Genomic DNA, 19443 nt, shown 5'->3' with positions numbered 1-19443 from the left:
ATTCATAACGACCTCATGTTTACCGGACGAGTAACCTCCGCGGTGGAGGTGCGCGTTATGACTATAATACAACTCACTTCAGGGTACCGTGGTTGTATTATCATTCTATGGTTATCTCCGAACGTTTCGGTCCACGGTTTAAGATAGTAGATAGTAAAAAAAACAGAATCTCATTACAAATCGTGATCGGGATTTGGGACACTCTTTACTCGATTGTTTTATTCGTGTTCGTCGATGTGATAACAATACAGAAACGGATCTTAAAAAACATATTTCCGTCGACGACCCGTTCGTGTTCGTGTGTTAATTTTGTTTTATAATATTACTTTCAATTTACTTTGATAAAACAAAAAAAGAAAATAATTAAGGTTGTGGTAAATGCATTATTGTTAAGACCTAAGGTTTAAGACTTATGTTCTTTAAATAGGTATCCACATTCCACATCTATATTAATATAATATGGGTAAGTACAAAATTTTGTAATTTTGTTAGCATATTGACATTAGAAATAAAATATAACATACATATTGAATCTATTTAAGACTCTAGCACTCAAGTTGATGTTGAAAATGATGCAAATCATTGGAATAATCTTCTATTGGATGTACAAAATAAAAGTCGAAAAAAATTGCCGGAAAACAAAAATGTATTGTTACTGGGTGATAGTAAATCTGGCAAAACAACATTGGTGACCAAGTTGCAAGGCCTTAAAGATTCAAAACAAGGATGGGGCATGGAGTATGGATACATACAGGTAAGAAAATTTTGTCTTCTAAATTTTAGATTTATTTACTTATACTTCAATTACTAGGTTCGCGATGACAGCACTGATGAAAATGCTCAATTAAATGTTTGGACATTAGATGGCGATCGATCACTAAAATATTTGATGAAGTTTGCCTTAAATGAACAACATTTTGAAGATACAACAATTGTTTTAGTTGCGTCTTTGAAACATCCCTGGAAAATTATGGAATCCTTAGAATTTTGGTCAGCAAGACTTCAAGATCATATAGATAGCTTAAATTTAGGCATGGAACAAACTCAAAATCTCAGGGATAAATGTGTTGATAGAATCATTGATTATACGCTGCTCGATGGTAAATATTTGTAATATAGAGTTGCTTTATATATAAGATTTTTGTTTAAATGTTTAGATCCATCATATGAATCCTGTACAAAAGTTCGACTTCTCAATGATGGAGTTCTATCAAAAAATTTAGGATTGGATATAATTGTTGTCATAACTATGACTGATTGCATCAAAAACTTAGAAATTGATAACTATTCAGAAGAGCATTTTGATTACATCCAATGCTGTTTGCGAAAATTTTGTTTACAATTTGGAGCTGCATTGTTCTATGTATCTGTAATGGAAGATAAAAACTGTGATCTTCTTTATAAATATTTAATGCATAGGTAAAATTAATTATAAAAAGTTAATTTATCTATAAAAGCAATATTGTGTGGGATATAATACTACTAATATAAATATTTTATTATTTTTATTAATTTCATATCATTATATTAGTGAAGAAATCTAATTTAAAAATATCTCTTTTTAAAATGTCTAAAAAGTTGTGATTATAAGATATTTATAACTATTTAATTTTATCTATAAAAAATTCAAACAATAGAAAAAACATAAATAAATTAAAAATATCTCGTCCTACTGATGATATGCTATACATTTAAAATATGAACTATGAACAATTAAATATAATTAACATTTAGTATTCTACAACAATTTTAAGGATATTTTAAAAATAAAGTTCTTAATTGAAAATTTTTGTTGTATATTTTAATGTTTTAATAATTCAATTTTATTAAATGTATGTTTATAAATAAACAAAGGTTAAAATAATATTGACTGAGTACAATAATTAACAAATATTTTACAACAGTTTACATTTTTATTTTTTACATTAATATAAAATTATTTTATCATTCAAGTAAAATAAACTAAACAATTTGAATTTATAATTCATGAATTATTTACTTTTTATGTTATATATTTTTCAGAATTTATCGCTTTCCATTCAAAACGCCTGCATTAATCGTGGAAAAAGATTCTGTATTTGTTCCCTCAGGCTGGGATAGTTTGAAAAAAATTGAAGTTCTCTATGAAAATATGCAAAAAATAAATCCAGAATCACATTATAGTGATGCTATACCATATCCATATGAAAAACCACATAAAGAACATGAACTTCAAGATGAAGAGGAACAAGCATTTTTGGCCCGGCAACTTGTACTGTTAAATCAAAATTTAGCTCAACCACAAACACCGGTTGTCAGGAAATCCATAGAACTTACAAAACCATTATCGGCAAATAAACGCATTTCAGATAACCCTCCTCCTAGTAGTGAACGAGCTTTGGCTAGCTTTTTCAACGCGCTTTTGCAAAAAAAGCAAGAATCTCCAACAGTAAGGACTCCTACAAAAAAACCAGTTGATAATACAGGCTCTCCAGAATTAAGTCAAATTGATGATGATCCTAATACTCCAAAATAAATTTTTTTTATTAATACATGCCAAATATTTTAAGTAACATAAATTAAATAAAACTATTGTCTATGTTGTATTAATACACATCTAATTACTTATTACCCATTGTTTGTGTTTAATGATTATAACTTATTATGATCTTATATAAGTTGTATTTTAATAAATAATGATTAGTTGATTATGTTATGTTCTAATTTTATATATAAAATATAAATATAATCTGATTATATCAGTAATCAACTTTATTTTTCATATATAAGATGCACAATTAAAACTTATATTATTTTTAAACACGAAAAAGATTTAATTTTAATCTATATTATTTATGGAATATTAATAAGTTTTAATTTATTTAAAACCATACCTTTCTTTCCCAAAATGTATACCTTAACACTATTAATACCTTTCCATTTTAGTGAATATTGTTTTGTTTAATTTTTATAATTGATTTGTTCATACTTAGGATTATTTGTATTATATTTAAATCTGTTCTGTGAAAAATGTATTTAACAATTATATTTTAATTTCCTCCTTGATAGAACAAATTAAGTTATTAGCTTTCATAATACCCATTTTGGCAGTATAAAATATAAACACTAACATAATTATAAAAATTAAAAATCTTATGGTTATTTATTATAATTCATATTGTTCATAATATACAAGTATTTTTCTTAAAATTATATGTTTACCACAAGTTGAGGGGGGAGTCAAGGTTTAAGTATAGAATGTTTAAAATACAATTTTAGGTAGAAAAACAGTTGTATTATTATGATTATTATTATTTTTTTTTTTTATTAGCTTCTAATATTATTACCTATATTAATAATTCTATATTTAAGGAGTTCTCTACCTTCTATAGGTCCTAGGGTCGCCGAGCTTCACGGTACACTACTCTTTAGGCTACAAAGTATAAGTATTTATTTTTAGATTGGGTATAATATGTTACATATATAGTCACATTTGCATAAGGAAATCACCTTATTTCTTGAAGTGAAAGCTTACTAACTTTTCGCTGAAATACGGTTCTGCTGAATTATACTCGTCTAATTAATTATTCTTCTGCTTTTGTATTAGATTTCCGATTATATAGCGGCTATTCGTCTACTGAATTTAAAAACTACGTCTATACCGTATTTGTATTACTTATGATCCATGACGTTAATTGTTACTTGTTATTAAATATCTTAATTTATTATTTTATTAATATATTATAAAAAGATATACGTCGTGTCTTACGAAGTCAAAAAAATCACATTGGTTTTCGCGCCTGTGTTATGATGTTTTCTCTTCCACGGTCGACCACAATTCCCGATGGTGGCGTCGAATGGCACGAGACACGAAGTCGACGAGGCGTTTTTTATCAGTGGTTTGTCCTTGAGCGCGCGTGTACTGTGTTTTCAATGTTTTCATAGCTCTTTCTCCGACTTGCAGATATACAAATACAACTTACTGTTGTGCGCGTCGTCGTTGTTCCGTGTATTTATTATTATTGTTGTTATTACTTTTGATCGCGTATGGGCTGTCAACGCGTTGTCGTCCTATACAATTTGCGTCTCTGCTGTGTCTCCCTAGTCTCCTTAAATAGTTTTGCCGCCATCGATCGCGATCGACGGTAAGCGCAGAATCTAACAGTTATAACACGTAACAAGTAACAACACGTAAACTATCTTGTGAGACGTGTTGCCTGTGTCTGTCGGGGCGTTTGCTCTGTGTTTTAAACCTTGTGTGCTTGGAATATTTATTAAATCAGAATTCACGTAGCTCCGTTTACTCCCAAACGATACTCGTGGTCACCACTCGCCGAATCCTAAATTGAAGCTGTCAAAGAATCAGAGCATTCACGATGAGTGTCGACACGTACGGACCAAGTTCACAGAACTTGACATTCTTGGAGACCGAAGAAACCGACATGATTGGCGCGGATACCCAGGGCAGCGAGTTCGAGTTTACTGACTTCACATTGCCGTCCCAGAGCCAACCGCCAATGTCTCAATTAGACTCGTCATCGTCTACCCACAGAGTATGCACTATAATTACCCTATTTATGATAAAAATATTACAATTTTTACAAATTGTTGTTTTAAATTGTATTTTTATTTTTACACCCATTGTGTGTATAGATGCAGTTGCTGAGCAATAAAACTGATAAAGATGACACTAATGTCATTACAGTTACTAAGAAAATTGGCGAACTGCAATTTGAGGACGAAGAAGAAGATTCATTTTTTACCAAAGTAATATTTTTGAGTATTTAAATAACCGTCCAGGACAAGAATTCTTATTTTATTTATGATTTTTGTTTATATACTATGTATCTACGGTTTAAAACCATTATCCACTTATTTAAATTAATCAAAACCGTTATTTAGGACTGAATTCTTATTTTTATTTATTTATTTATTTATTTAAAAATATTACTTGGTTTGATAAAAAATATTTTTTAAACCAGTTTCTAATTTATTAAAATAGAATAAAAGTATTATTATTATCTTAGGATAAATAATAAAATTAAGATTACAATTTTTTAAGTTAACTAATAATTATCTAATAATAATCTTACAATAACAATAAAATTCTTATAATATCCAGTTATAATAATAATGGTTTTGTTATATTGTTTCTATTTAGGAGTTGCCATATTATGCATGTAAATATTGTGGTATTCATGATCCTGGATGTGTAGTCATGTGTAACATTTGCAAAAAATGGTTTTGTAATGGCCGTGGGAATACTTCTGGATCACATATTATTAATCATTTAGTTCGGGCTAAACATAAGGAAGTTACATTGCATAAAGATGGTCCATTAGGTGAAACTGTATTGGAATGCTATTCCTGTGGTGTAAAAAATGTATTTGTGCTTGGATTCATACCCGCCAAAGCAGATTCAGTGGTTATATTGCTATGCAGACAACCATGTTCCACACAAAACGCTTTAAAAGATATGAACTGGTAATAGTAATCATTTTAAGCTATTATCATAATATAATTTTTTAAATGTATCTGTTAACAATTTATCAGGGATCAAGAACAGTGGAAACCATTGATTGCTGATCGTTGTTTTTTAACTTGGCTTGTTAAAGTACCTAATGACACTGATCAATTACGCTCTAGACATGTCAGTGCTACTCAAATCGCTAAGCTTGAAGAACTATGGAAAGATAATAACGAGGCAACAATTAATGATCTTGATAAACCCGGTGTAGATGAAGAACCACAAATTGTTTTACTTAGATATGAAGATGGATTTCAGTATCAAAATGTATTTGGACCATTGGTAAAATTAGAAGCAGACTATGATAAACGTTTGAAAGAATCCCAGACTCAAGAAAATATTACCGTACGCTGGGATGTCGGATTAAATAAAAAGGCTATTGCCTATTTTCATCTTGCTAAGACTGATGGTGATATGCGTTTAATGCATGGTGATGAACTGCGTTTGAGATTGACTGGAGAAAATCCTTGGGCTGGAATTGGTCATGTTATTAAAATACCTGACAATTATGGAGAAGATGTTGGTTTAGAATTGAAAATTAACAACGGTGTACCAACTGAAATAACATCAAATTATGTGGTAGATTTCATATGGAAATCCACATCTTTTGACAGGTAAGTTTAGAAGAATTTAATTACTTGGAACAATTTACTATACTTTGGTTCATGAGAGGAGGTATACGAGTGTTGCCGTCAATAGCACTTCTCCCACCCTTTACCGGCCGAGCGGTTAGTCACACCGGTTATAAAGTGGTGGGAGATGCACATCAACCAACAAAAATACGTGTACCTTCTTACATGAAACCGAGTGTATTTATTTTTTTATATAATAATATTATAATAAATAATAATAAGTCTTGTATTTGTTGTTGCTTAGAATGCAGTGTTCATTGAAAAGATTTGCTACTGACGAATCATCAGTGTCATCATATATATATCATAGATTGCTGGGTCACGAATTTGATGATCTAATGTTTAGGTCACACATGCCAAAACATTTCTCAGCACCAAACTTACCAGATTTAAACAGATCACAAGTAATTAATTAATACTTGAAAATGTGAATTATCTGACTATGTTTATAATAATCATAAATGTTTAATCATAGGTATATGCAGTTAAGCATGCTGTACAGCGGCCTTTGTCTTTAATCCAAGGACCTCCAGGAACTGGTAAAACTGTGACTTCTGCTACAATTGTTTACCAATTAGTGAAGATTAATGGTGGACCAGTATTGGTATGTGCTCCTTCAAATATCGCAGTGGATCAACTAACAGAAAAAATTCATAGAACTGGTTTAAAAGTATGATGTTTTGGTATCAGTTAACTATAGTTTTTATAAATTTAATTTATTTTAGGTTGTCCGTGTTTGTGCTAAATCTCGTGAAGCTATTGATTCTCCAGTTTCATTTTTAGCTCTTCATAACCAGGTCCGGAAGATGTCATGGTAATTGATTTTATTATATTTTTAGAATTGCGAATTTATATGTACTAATATTATTTTTTTTTGTTTAGCAATGTTGAGCTCCAAAAGTTCCAACAGTTAAAAGATGAAACTGGTGAATTGTCAATGGCTGATGAAAAGAGGTATCGTGCTCTGAAAAAAGCAGCTGAGCGAGAATTACTCAAAGCTGCAGATGTAATTTGCACTACATGTGTTGGAGCCGGTGATCCACGTTTAGTACGATTTAAATTTCATTCTATCTTGATAGATGAAAGCATGCAAGCTACAGAACCTGAATGTATGGTACCGGTTGTACTTGGAGTAAAACAGGTAATTAAAATAATAATTACTTTTTATAATATTTTGATTATTTATTTTTATTTGTTTATTTTAAGTTAATTTTGGTTGGAGACCATTGCCAACTTGGACCTGTAGTAATGTGTAAAAAAGCTGCTAGAGCTGGATTGAGTCAATCTCTTTTTGAGCGTCTTGTAGTGTTGGGTATTCGCCCATTCCGGTTAGAAGTTCAGTATAGAATGCATCCAGAACTTTCACGATTTCCTTCAAATTTCTTCTATGAAGGTTCATTGCAAAATGGAGTTTGTGCTGGTAATAACATCTATCATATTTAGTGTAATGTAGTGTTTTAATTTATTATTATTCTGTGTATGTAGATGATAGGAAATTAAGCAAAATTGAGTTTCCTTGGCCAGTGGCCGATAAACCAATGTTATTTTATGTGACACAAGGCCAAGAAGAAATAGCGGGTTCAGGAACGTCATATTTAAATAGAACAGAAGCCGCTAATGTTGAAAAAATTGCTACTAGGTTTTTGAGATGTGGTGTAAAACCTGATCAAATAGGAATTATCACACCATATGAAGGACAACGTGCATACTTGGTAAGTTAAAAGTTTATTAACCTGTTAACCGCCATGTGACCACTGGTGGTTATACTATATGGTTTATCAGCTCGCCAAACATATTTTTCTATACTATTCTTAATTTTTTATACTATTATACTTAAAAAATAAAAATAACATGTTTATTACATACAATGAATTTTAATTAATCCCACTATGCTCCACTGTGCTTTTTTTTAGTACATTATTGTAGTGCCATAAAAAAGTTAATAATTTAAAACTATATTCATTTATGGTTGCCAGTAGTCACGTGGCGTAATAGTAATGATAGCTATATATGTCGACAGTTACAAAGATACAAAACTATAGATGACTGTCTGCAGTCATATAGTAGTTAACGCGTTAATGATTTTTTTAATTTTAGATATTATAATATATTATGTAATATAAATGTTATAATTTTGTATTATTTATTTAGGTACAATACATGCAATATCAAGCCCCTCTTCCAGCTAAAGTGTATCAAGAAATCGAAATTGCTAGTGTTGATGCATTTCAGGGTCGAGAAAAAGATTTGATTATTATGTCATGTGTGCGTTCCAACGAACACCAGGGAATTGGTTTTCTCAACGATCCCAGGCGATTAAATGTTGCTTTGACTAGAGCTAAATATGGCATATTGATAGTTGGAAATCCAAAAGTTTTATCAAAAGTATAGAAAATAATTTACTCATTGTTTTTCCTTATAACTAACTGGAATTTTATTTTAGCAACAATTATGGAATCATCTATTGAATTACTATAAAGCAAATAATGTATTGGTGGAAGGACCATTGAATAATTTGAAAGAGTCTCTTATTCAATTGTCTAAACCTAAACAATTGGTGAATGCGGCTAATCCAGGATCACATTTCATGACAACTCATATGTATGATGCTCGTGAAGCTTTGATTCCTGGCAGTGTTTATGATCGTAGCAATCAAGGAAATGTACCCAATAGTCATGGTACACCTCAATACTTCCCAAGACCCGGGCCAGGTATTATAAATTATCTTTCAGTTCATCTTGTTTGTAAAAATAAATTTTAATTAGTAAATTCAGAACTTCATAGCTTAATGATTTTTCTTCTCTTCAAAGGGTTCATATAATCTTAAACATTTTTGTATTTATAGGTCCTGCAGTTGGAATGGGTTTAGATTTATATACACGTAATCACGATCCATTAACATTTATTACACCAGACTCCAGATCTCAACCACAAATTGGCGGGATACCTGTTGGCATGGTGATGAATATGAATTCAATGGCTCCCAGATTCTTTAATCAACAATCTGTACAAAGTAAGTTAATCTATTTAGTATTTTGTAAATATTTTTTATCTTCTAGTGATTTTATCCTTATTTGTGTGTGGTACCTATATCGTTGAGTTAGTTTCTTAAATATAATTTTTGTACAGATCGCCAGAATATACGTACTAATCGTTTACCAATGACTAGTGGTCGTTTGAAAACTAAACCAAATCAAAAAAATCAAAAATCAAATGGAATTAGTGCTTCACCACTCAGCCAAGCAATTACTCAAGATGTTTCTCAGCCATACAGTCAAAACATGTCACAGGTATTATTTATTTTACACCCGCATATAATAGATTAATAATAACAACAATGCAGTTATTTATCACTCTTTGTTTTAATTTGGATTTGGCTTGCTAGTAGTGTTTAGCAGCAGGAGTCAAGTAAATAGTTATTGTTCATCTCTGCTTGCCACTGTTGAGCCAAATCCAAATTAAAATAACGAGTTATAAATTATTGTATTGATATTGTTTATCTGTTGTGTTATATAATAATCTATGTTACAACTTCTAAGCTGCTTTAACTTACATGTGCATTTTTCAGAGTATGTCTCAACCTGGGTTCAGTCTTTCTCAACCTGGATTATCTCAGCCTGATCTATCCCAAGATAGTTACATGATGGGTGAGTTTCATTCACAAATGGATGGATTACTTTCACAGGATTCAACATATCAAGGTGACCGTACTGTCACATCGTTTTACAATCCACCAAATACATTGTACTCTCAGGTAAATCAACTTATTTTATATCGCTATTATGAGATAATATTTTACTTTTATTGTATAGCAACCTTATTGAAGACATTTACAATGGACAAGTACATTCAATGAGCACGTGGGAGCGTCTTGTTGGTGCTGATATATCAAAAGAAAAAAAGAATATTTTTATTATTGAGCGTCGTTTGGGACATCATGAACAACAAATGTTAGCACATTAAGTGTTTGTGGGTAAAAAACACAAAAGGCTTAGATGAACATTTACAATTGATTTTATATAATTATTGTATGTGGAGAATAATACATGTTAAGAATTACACTTTTGAAATGTTTCGGAGAAAATAATGTTTTTTGCATGTTAGTAGTTTAACATATTTATTTTATTTTTTTTTGTTTATTAATTTCTTGTTGTTGACACGTCACATATTTACAGTTTTTATATTTTTACTTTTAATTCAAGAAGATATGTTTCAAGCCTTTTAATTATTATAAAAATTTGGCGTCCTTACATTTAAGCAACTGTGCCCAATAATAACCAAACAACAGTTCTGTTAACTATTGTAACATTTTATTGTGTATTAGCAGTTTCATCTTACAATTGATATCAAAAGAATAACATTTTTAACATTGTCTACATTTTTATTTAATTATAATTTTTGTTTCTGAGTTCAATGCAATTGCATTTATTAGTTTTTCAACACTAGGAATTGTGATTGGTGGGCAATTAAAAGTTAATATCTCTAATTTTGGTTATTTGTTCATAAAAGTTACAAAAACAATTTGTGTTTTATTATGGACTGAATATGGAGATATAAACAAAATAATATATTTTTATTATTTTTTGGTTTTAATAGTTCATCTATCAGTATAATACTAAGATTATACTATTTTTAATTTAAACTGTTATGTGATATTTAATAGCATAATTAGGCTAGAATAATTAAAAAATGTCAATTGATTAATTTTGGTCAGTTATCAATTCAAATTATTTTTACTTTAATTATTCATTTTTTTTCATATATTCAATGTCAATTACTTTTTGCTTCACTTTAAAAATGATATGGTTGAGGTACTTAATTAACATAGTGCGATCAATTTTTTCTATTAAACAAATTAATTCTATAATGAAAATAAATTACACAAAGTATTTTCTTCCTAAATTATTACTGAAGTTTATTATTTTTTGTTGTCTTCATAATGTTTGTGAAGTAAAATCTATTTACTCAATCGTAAAAAAAAGTCATTTTAGATGTCGGTTGTATTAATATTAAATATTAAATATGAATTATAATAGTACACATCTTCACAATTCATAAATATTCTCCCATTATTTTAGTGCAAGTTTTGTTGTTGAATATATAATTTTTTTACTGTTCCAATTATTATTATTATTTTTATTATTATTATTATGCATTAATATTTTAAACGTTATTTGTATATAAACAAAAAACATAATTCAAAATTAATATAAATGTTAATCAATTTAAGTTATTAAACTTAAAGTTAATAATGTATTAATTTATGACATTTTGTTATGTATCTATTTTAAAAACAAAATAATATGTAAGTAAATGATTATTGGGGATAATATTTATTCTATATAATATAGATAATACATTTTACGTATAAACACATTCATTATAATTATGATTTATGATAAATAAATTTGATTACAATAGTACATTATATACATTTTAGATGACTAGTTAATTTTATGTTAAAGCAATGTTAGAATTTATTTTATGGGTCGGTTATGTAATGATTAATTTGAATAAAATTAATGAAAATAAAATGTTTCAATTTTATAATTTTCATGGATTATATTTTACACTATAAAAATATATAATTATTGATTACAGACATTAGGTAATATTGATTGTGTAGATAAAACAGTAAAATACTTAAAAATGTAATATATTAAGTTCCCAAAGAATTAAATTATCCACATAAATATTCAGTTAATAGGTAATGTTAAAATAAACCGTAAACTATTTAATTTCAAATCTTTACTTTATAGAATTTAAAACTTAATATTTTAGTTGTATAAGTAATTGAAAATGTATGTACTTAATACTTATATGTATTTCCCACAAATAAAAAATCCATGTTTCTCATGATAAATTGTATAAATACGAGCTACGAGATCTACGTAATTATAATAGAATAATACTATAACACCATACAATATACATAATATAATATTATAATAGGTACTCAAATTTTCTAAAGTAAACATATGTAAAAATATCAATGCAACTATTGGAGAGCCGGTGAGTGTTCGCTAGGAAGACTTAAGGACAATGATTTTTTGAACTTAAAATTCCTCATTTTTGTCTTAATAGTTAAGGTCATATAAGTACTATGCCTAAAACTATGATGTACTTAAATACCTTAAGGTATTGAATAGGCAAAATACAACGCTACATAAGTTAATTGTGGTATGTATAGCTGACAGCAGACAGGTATATGATGCAATGACAATAACATCTACTTTAAAGGCAGAAAAATGCAACAAATACTACGCTGGCATCCTCTTAAAACTTAAAGCATTATATTATTATAATAGGTACCTATAAGTTTATCTATTCAGTATCCACTTATTTCAACAATCATACATTTTCTTGTCGGCCGAATATTAATAGGCAGTAAATGTGGCAAGATTTGATAGCACTGCTATAATAGCAGGGTGGCCCAAGTTTTTTGGCAAAGATTGAGAATATTGAGATCTACCTACGTTAACAAGATTTTTTTCTTTGAGGATCAACTTCCATCATATTTTTTTTCCTTATTAATTGCCTTTAGGCTTTTACCTGTATAATTATTAACAAATGTACCTACTTTTATAAATAATAAAATTGAAATGTATTTTACAATTAATTTATAATAAATATAAATACTGAAATTGTATAGTCTATATCAGTGGTTTTCAAACTTTTTTTATACACGGCACACCGAAAACTTCAAAAAATTTTCACGGCACACTGACCTTTTTTTTAGATGAACAAAATTGTTTATAATTATATATACATTTAATAAGAAATATGTGATTGATGGGCTAACAAATATTTTTAATTCTTGGACGAATAGTTGACACATACCCGCATTTTCTTATATCATAATTCAGTGCAATCGATAATTTATGGAAAAACCGCGGCACACTTAGTGGATACTCGCGGCACACTGGTGTGCCGCGGCACCCAGTTTGAAAACCACTGGTCTATATAAACTATATTCACCAGTTCATTACTAAAATGTTTTTACTTTTAAAATATTCGGGTAGGAGTCCGGACCCCTGGCCCCTCCCCCCAGTTATGGGCTATGGACTTGGCTATGCCCAAGTGGCCATGCAAGTATTGCGATCGCAACACATCATGCTTTGTGTGGTTGGTGGTTCCCGTAGACTTTTAAAGATAATATGTACCTAGTTTCCAAATAAAGTAATTTTGTTGAATTCAAGCTATCATGAATACATTAAGCTTATATAAATGGCTTAATTCTTTTTACATCTTGGGAACTCTAACGACGCCACCGTGGTGATGAACGTACATGATGGTAGACGGCCAGATGAACATAAATAATGATGTTGTCCGCAATGGGCGCAACTATAGGTCTAAAATATCAGGGGCGTGGCTGTAGCCCCATAAATAAATAGGTACCTAATTACATTCTACAATCCCAGCTAAGTGACTCTGGCCGATGTCTAAAACGTAGCTGGTGACTCTCGCCCATGCCAGTACTATTATTGAATAGTTTCTTCAATCAAGCCAAATGCCAATCAAGCATTTTTTTTTTTATCAAACCACTGTCTATTGCGCTTATTGTAAAAATTTTATATAGATTGTACAAACCATAATAAATATGACAAAAAAGTACATTTTAAATAACTTCTTAACTACACGTATTACTAAATATACTAAAAAATACATTTTAGTCCAAAAATAAGAACTCTTAGAAATACAAATATAATTATTAGTTTTATTAATTTTTTTTCATTAAATAAAAACATACAAAATGAAAATGCGCACGAACTCTCGGGGACCGGGCCCTAATTATAATTTATTAATTGATAAAATTATTTGAATTAATAGTATTAGTTAGGTTAGGTTAATAATTATATAGTATTATTCTATGTCTAATGACTAATACGTAGGTATCTGGTATACTAATTAGGTTAGGTTAGGTATAGTCGTCTTATATGACTATTATGACTATATTATTGGAGCCTGGAGGTTACTTAGTCTGACTATGTAGATGTCCAACTAGATGATCTCTTTGTCGTATTAATAGTACAATTCTTGTGGGCTGTGGTAGACCAAAGTATGTTTTTTTTTAGTTTTGGATGTGATTTATATTAAATTAGTAGATTAATTTTAAGAACATTTAATTGGTTTGTGAAGCCTTTTGTAGCTGTATTTACATCTGGATTGTTAAGAATTTGTATCCATTTTTGTTTTGAAAGTTTCTCAGAGAGTGTGTTTGCATTAAATTTGAAATTAAATTCATAATTTATATTACAAATTGAAGAGCTAAATTGTTTTCTAATAACAATTATTTATTGCATGTTAAATTTTTACGTAATATAATTAGTTCTTATGAGGTACGTTTATCGTACGTCTTAAGTGATTTAATTGATCTTATAATTCATAGACGCGTAATATTATGTATTTAGTTTTTGATTTGTCTTGATCAGATTCAGTTGTTTTTAAATAGAGTTGTGTCATTTACTCGTATTTATATATTACGGATATTGTTTTGATTTTTAAAATCAAAATTTATAATATTGGTTATTATAATGCGTTTTACGCCAGCAGTACTAAAGGCTGAAATGCGTCGTGCGTGATGTGTCCGATTGAATAAATATTGAATTATAAACAATCCACTCGCAATGACACAAGAATTTGATTTGTTAATCAAGGTAATTGGGGTAGATTGTAGATGTTATTGTGAGTTTCGATGTTTTTTACCATAGAATTGATCACGAAATTACACAGTATAATATGTCTATTATTTTCATTTTTATTACCTATACATTAATACAAAAGTTAAAATTGTTCATATTTATTACAGTGAACTACAGAATAATTAACATAAATAAAAATACGCACAAATATTACATTTTTTAACTTTTATAATTGTTTATACATAATTTTATAATATTGTTATATTATAATTTTACAGAATGTAAACATGCATAATTTATAAATATTTTAAAGTATGTTATGAATACCTGCATACTTTAAGACTATAGAATATAAATTACTAATATTAGGTTAAACAAAATAAAACTAAGACTTAACTATTATAAATTATACTTATATACCATACAAAAAAAAAACAAAACATTATGTTATTGTTAAATTATAGATAATTCAAACATCAACATCATACATTTTTCCATCGGGACTAAAAGAACTAGAAGAACCACACCACTCGGGCACGGTAGAACAGAATATTTTTATCGGGTTATTTACGATTCCAACTGCAAAATAAATTGTGGTTAGATTTTTGATTGTACGCTATTAGATCTTAGTGATCCTACTATATAAATTTAAAAACCAAATGACTACAATATGTCAATATCATAATGTTCAACATATAACATCTAATTTATATTCGTCCTCTGTGGCCTGTTCTTAATACATCTACTCTTACTTGAGCTTGAAAAAAATGTAACCTTGTTATCATCCCAAAATTGTAAATTTACGTACGAATTTAGATTACTGCGATATCCAATAAACGCTACAACCGATCCCGGCTTACCATTTCCCGGATCACTGCCCCAACCAGTCGCTTACTTATAACCCAGGGACAAAACCATGGAACCAAGTTATTTATTAGTATTTAGTTACCACGTATTCAATTTAAACCAATAATTTAACAGCATTCAAAAACCAAATTCTTATTATACATTCATTACAACACTCTGTTTGATATTGATTATTTTTTATTTTATAATACTTATGTCTGACAGAAATTTTACAAAGGTATAACAAATTATATATATATATATATGTATTATTATTATTGACACTACTCTATAATTGCTATTATAGTATACTTAGGTACCTATAGACAATTTTAATAACTCACCATATTTATTAGCGAAATATGTGTATTGATTTGCAGTTTCTGGAAGCATAATTACATAACAGCAACTTAATATTTATTTGTATGACACTAAAACTATATCATACGAGTAACGAGTAGACTAGGGCGGATACAGGGGGGGGGCAATGGGGGCATTTGCCCCTCCCCGTTCACAAAAAAGTATCATATATTCCCAACAACGATTTTTTTTAAATAGATGATGACTTTTTTTTAGTTGATAACTAACAAGTTGCCCCCCCCCCCGTTTAGGACCACTGTATCCGCCTTTGCGAGTAGATAACTATTTCGGTTAAATATTTAATAGATTTAACAAATCTTGCATACTGGAACAATGTTTTTTAAACGTAAACATTGAAAAAACTTAAGAAAAATAATTACAGAAAAGCAATAGTTTTTAAGTAACATTAGTTAATAGTTTTGGTCAAATATGGACTAATTTAAAATGTTCATAATAGATATATTTTATAATATTTTCAATACATTATAATAATAATACAATTTCTATTATATTTTAATACTTTAAGGTAAGGCATGAGCATTTTTTATTTGTAATATTTTACATGGTCATATCTTGCTCAAAAATTAAAATATGAAAACAATTTTAAAGTTTATTCACGTATAATTGTATAATCTATAACTTTGAAAATAAGTCAGTTCATTCTTATATTTAAGCAAACAACACATAATGGGTTCTAGCGAACGCTGCAAATTTGCTACATGTTATACATGTAATACCTATATGTATAAGCAGTGATGAATTCGTAATTTTTTTTTTAGGGTATATGGCGTATATAGGGAGGGAGGCTTTACCCCATCTCAAAAAAATGACCTAACCTAACCTAAGATGGAGTTGAACTTGCTTTTGTTTTATAAAATATTTTTTATTAAGAATATCCGAATATATAATACTATAATACATACACGATAAATCATAAACATAAAGTAATTAGTAAATAATAACACAACACCCTGACTAAAAAATCTGTCATAAACTTTTTTTTAATTCTTCGATGTTCATGTTTTTAGAGTGTTTAGACCTTGTGTCATCTGCAGACCTATATTTGGCTTAACCTAAGTTTTGCATACTAGTTTCGTCCCGAAGATATCTACGAAAAAAGGTCTAATCCGAATTGCGGCCGGAGTTTATTTTGGGTACAAATGACGAGTACAGACGGCTACGCGCCCTACTGCCCTGTCGTCCTGACTGGGCATCAGTGTTGTCAAGCTAATAGGTATACGCCGTTTACCCGCGTTACCCTCCAATTATACACCTTATAGAACTACTATGCCTCCAATACACCATTGTAGTATTAGTATAAGACAGAAACAACACATGCCAATGTGATGTTCTGTTAAATTATAAGAAATTGTATTATTATTCAATGTATAATGATTTAACCGACGTATATTTATTATTTTGCATAATGTTATTAGAAAAATATGGATATTTTATGCAACCCATTATCACAGAATTAAAAAAAATAATTATTATAAAATACAAAGTTATCAGTTTTGCGAAATCGGGAATAATATTAAACGTTCTAAAATACAAGTGAAAATAAATAAATATACATTAACAGATAAAATTTTGTAATCTAAATATTACTGTTGGCGTGTTGTGTATTATTTATACGAATCAAAATATTGCATTTTTTTATTTAATTTGTGGTATTTTATTTAAATATGTAATTTAAATTATCTTTAAACAAATTTAAAATGCTTAAATGCATCATACTTTAAGAAAAAGTATGTTTTAAAATTAAAATATACGTACTTCTAGCTAAATCCTCTAAAAAAAGAAATTAATTTGTTATTTGACATATATAGCATAATTAATGATGAACATAAAGTAAAAAAACATCCGTGATTCTAAAGCGTTAAATTTTAGACAATTAATTTTAAATCGACATAAATATATGTTTGAAAAAGGTGTTAAATTTTTCAATATTGATCAATTTGCAGTATATATAGTATAATAAGAAATTAGGAGGTCTTAATTTGCTGCGAATAGGTATACAGGGTAATGATAATAATAATAATATTAATTTTCTATAATGTCTGACAAGATCTAACTGAACAGTTTTATAAATGTAGTTTACACTCAATAAGTAAATCGTTGAGGACGCTTATCTGCAGTTATCATTATATACGTTATATATGAGACACAAATCACATAAATTATTAGTTATGCAATTCTATATCATCAGAAAATAAAATACCAAATACACTTACCTATTTTCTCTAGAAATAAATTATAAAACATATTTTTTAATAAATAATTGTATACATTATGATTCAATTATACAATCTAATAATGATGAGTATTGTCCTCATTCAAAAATATTAATATGTAAATAGCTAGTGGTTAATTTATAACTAACGGGAGTAGAACTAATTATTTTCATAAATTAGAATATCGCTGTTGTTAAATATCATTTTATATTATTAATTTAAAATTGTTAAACATTTAATATAAGATTATCTTAAGTTTTTCATAGAGAAATAAAAAATAATAGAAAATACAAAGTTGATATTATTGTTGAAAAATAATCTTAAATTTACCCATCGAGTAGATATTTTAATCTATAAGCTACTTTAATAAACGAAAAAATATTATAATCGTAAGCTTTATAGATAAGTTTAACTTTCAACAGTGATAATAAAGCATATCCATAATATAAATCATATTCCATACTCATACATAAAACTTATACTACTCGTATATACAATAATTTGCCTACCAATTCTAAGTACCTACGTCGGAAATGACTTGAGTGTATATAATTCAATAATTGTATTTGTAACTAATGTTCATTACGACTGACCATGATAATATTTATAACCAGCATTTCGGAAAATACTAACTAAAATGCACTGTGAGAATTTATTTTATAATCAAATAAAGGCTAAACGAAAAATTAAACTTAGAACAAATAAAACTCTACACTCACCATCAGTATCTGAAATAAAAAAAAATAGTAGTAAGTACCTATTTATAAAGGATTTATAATAATAGTGTTCTGCTATAGAATCGTGCAGGATTGAAATAACAATTACCAATACCCATTGTTTAAAATATCTAGTATAAGACCGATATTGACATTCAATAAGTGAAATAAATAATGATTAATGGCCAACAGTTCTTTTTTTTATGAATTTTGTAAAATTGATTTTAGAAACGGAAATTAATTAAAAATAAATATTGAAATTTTTATTAAAATATAAATATAAACATTTTTAGCAAAAAAATGTTTTATCTTATACAGTGTTATTTAAAAAAAAAATAAATTACAAAAAATAAAAATATAAACAAAATCTTACCGTAATAATCTTGAAAACAAAACATCCGATTGTAATTTATAAGTTTTATTATATATTAACATAGGTATTATATTAAAATTGTAAAATCTAATGATTTGTTTGAAAAGTTCTTAATACATTTACAGATAACTTAG

At 28.3% G+C, this 19443-nt stretch overlaps 2 protein-coding genes and 1 long non-coding RNA gene across 3 annotated transcripts; 2 read left to right on the top strand and 1 right to left on the bottom strand.

The window, feature by feature from the left end:
- Nucleotides 1–165: 165 nt before the first annotated feature.
- Nucleotides 166–2690, top strand: LOC132928476 (cytoplasmic dynein 1 light intermediate chain 2-like). Its single transcript, XM_060993169.1, has 5 exons — nt 166–463; nt 543–754; nt 812–1100; nt 1158–1419; nt 2023–2690. Exons 1-5 carry the CDS (start codon nt 460–462, stop codon nt 2513–2515), a joined length of 1260 nt encoding a protein of 419 aa, XP_060849152.1. The 5' UTR covers nt 166–459; the 3' UTR covers nt 2516–2690.
- A 1178-nt stretch (nt 2691–3868) lies between these two features.
- Nucleotides 3869–10552, top strand: LOC132928773 (regulator of nonsense transcripts 1). Its single transcript, XM_060993638.1, has 16 exons — nt 3869–4532; nt 4633–4746; nt 5141–5463; nt 5533–6120; nt 6383–6542; nt 6614–6808; nt 6864–6952; nt 7021–7279; nt 7345–7558; nt 7624–7850; nt 8290–8523; nt 8582–8849; nt 8984–9151; nt 9268–9428; nt 9707–9892; nt 9951–10552. The coding sequence occupies exons 1-16, from the start codon at nt 4356–4358 to the stop codon at nt 9960–9962; spliced, it is 3375 nt and encodes a 1124-aa protein (XP_060849621.1). The 5' UTR covers nt 3869–4355; the 3' UTR covers nt 9963–10552.
- A 4601-nt stretch (nt 10553–15153) lies between these two features.
- On the bottom strand, nt 15154–17793 carry LOC132930601 (uncharacterized). Its single transcript, XR_009662255.1, has 3 exons — nt 17763–17793; nt 15971–16009; nt 15154–15359 (listed from the first exon to the last, which is right to left on the bottom strand). It is a non-coding gene; the product is annotated as an uncharacterized LOC132930601 (long non-coding RNA).
- Nucleotides 17794–19443: the final 1650 nt, after the last annotated feature.

This window comes from Rhopalosiphum padi, chromosome 4 (genome assembly GCF_020882245.1).
Source record: "Rhopalosiphum padi isolate XX-2018 chromosome 4, ASM2088224v1, whole genome shotgun sequence".
In the NCBI taxonomy this organism is placed as follows: domain Eukaryota; kingdom Metazoa; phylum Arthropoda; class Insecta; order Hemiptera; family Aphididae; genus Rhopalosiphum; species Rhopalosiphum padi.
Note: the sequence above shows the minus strand (reverse complement) of the source record. Positions and strands in the feature narration are given on the sequence as shown.

Coding starts and splice junctions, on each gene's coding strand:
- LOC132928476 (XM_060993169.1), top strand. Junction 755..811: donor TGGAGTATGGATACATACAG/GTAAGAAAATTT, acceptor TTCAATTACTAG/GTTCGCGATGACAGCACTGA. Junction 1,101..1,157: donor TGATTATACGCTGCTCGATG/GTAAATATTTGT, acceptor TTAAATGTTTAG/ATCCATCATATGAATCCTGT.
- LOC132928773 (XM_060993638.1), top strand. CDS start 4,356: ATGAGTGTCGACACGTACGGACCAAGTTCACAGAACTTGACATTCTTG. Junction 4,747..5,140: donor AAGATTCATTTTTTACCAAA/GTAATATTTTTG, acceptor GTTTCTATTTAG/GAGTTGCCATATTATGCATG. Junction 8,524..8,581: donor ATCCAAAAGTTTTATCAAAA/GTATAGAAAATA, acceptor ATTTTATTTTAG/CAACAATTATGGAATCATCT.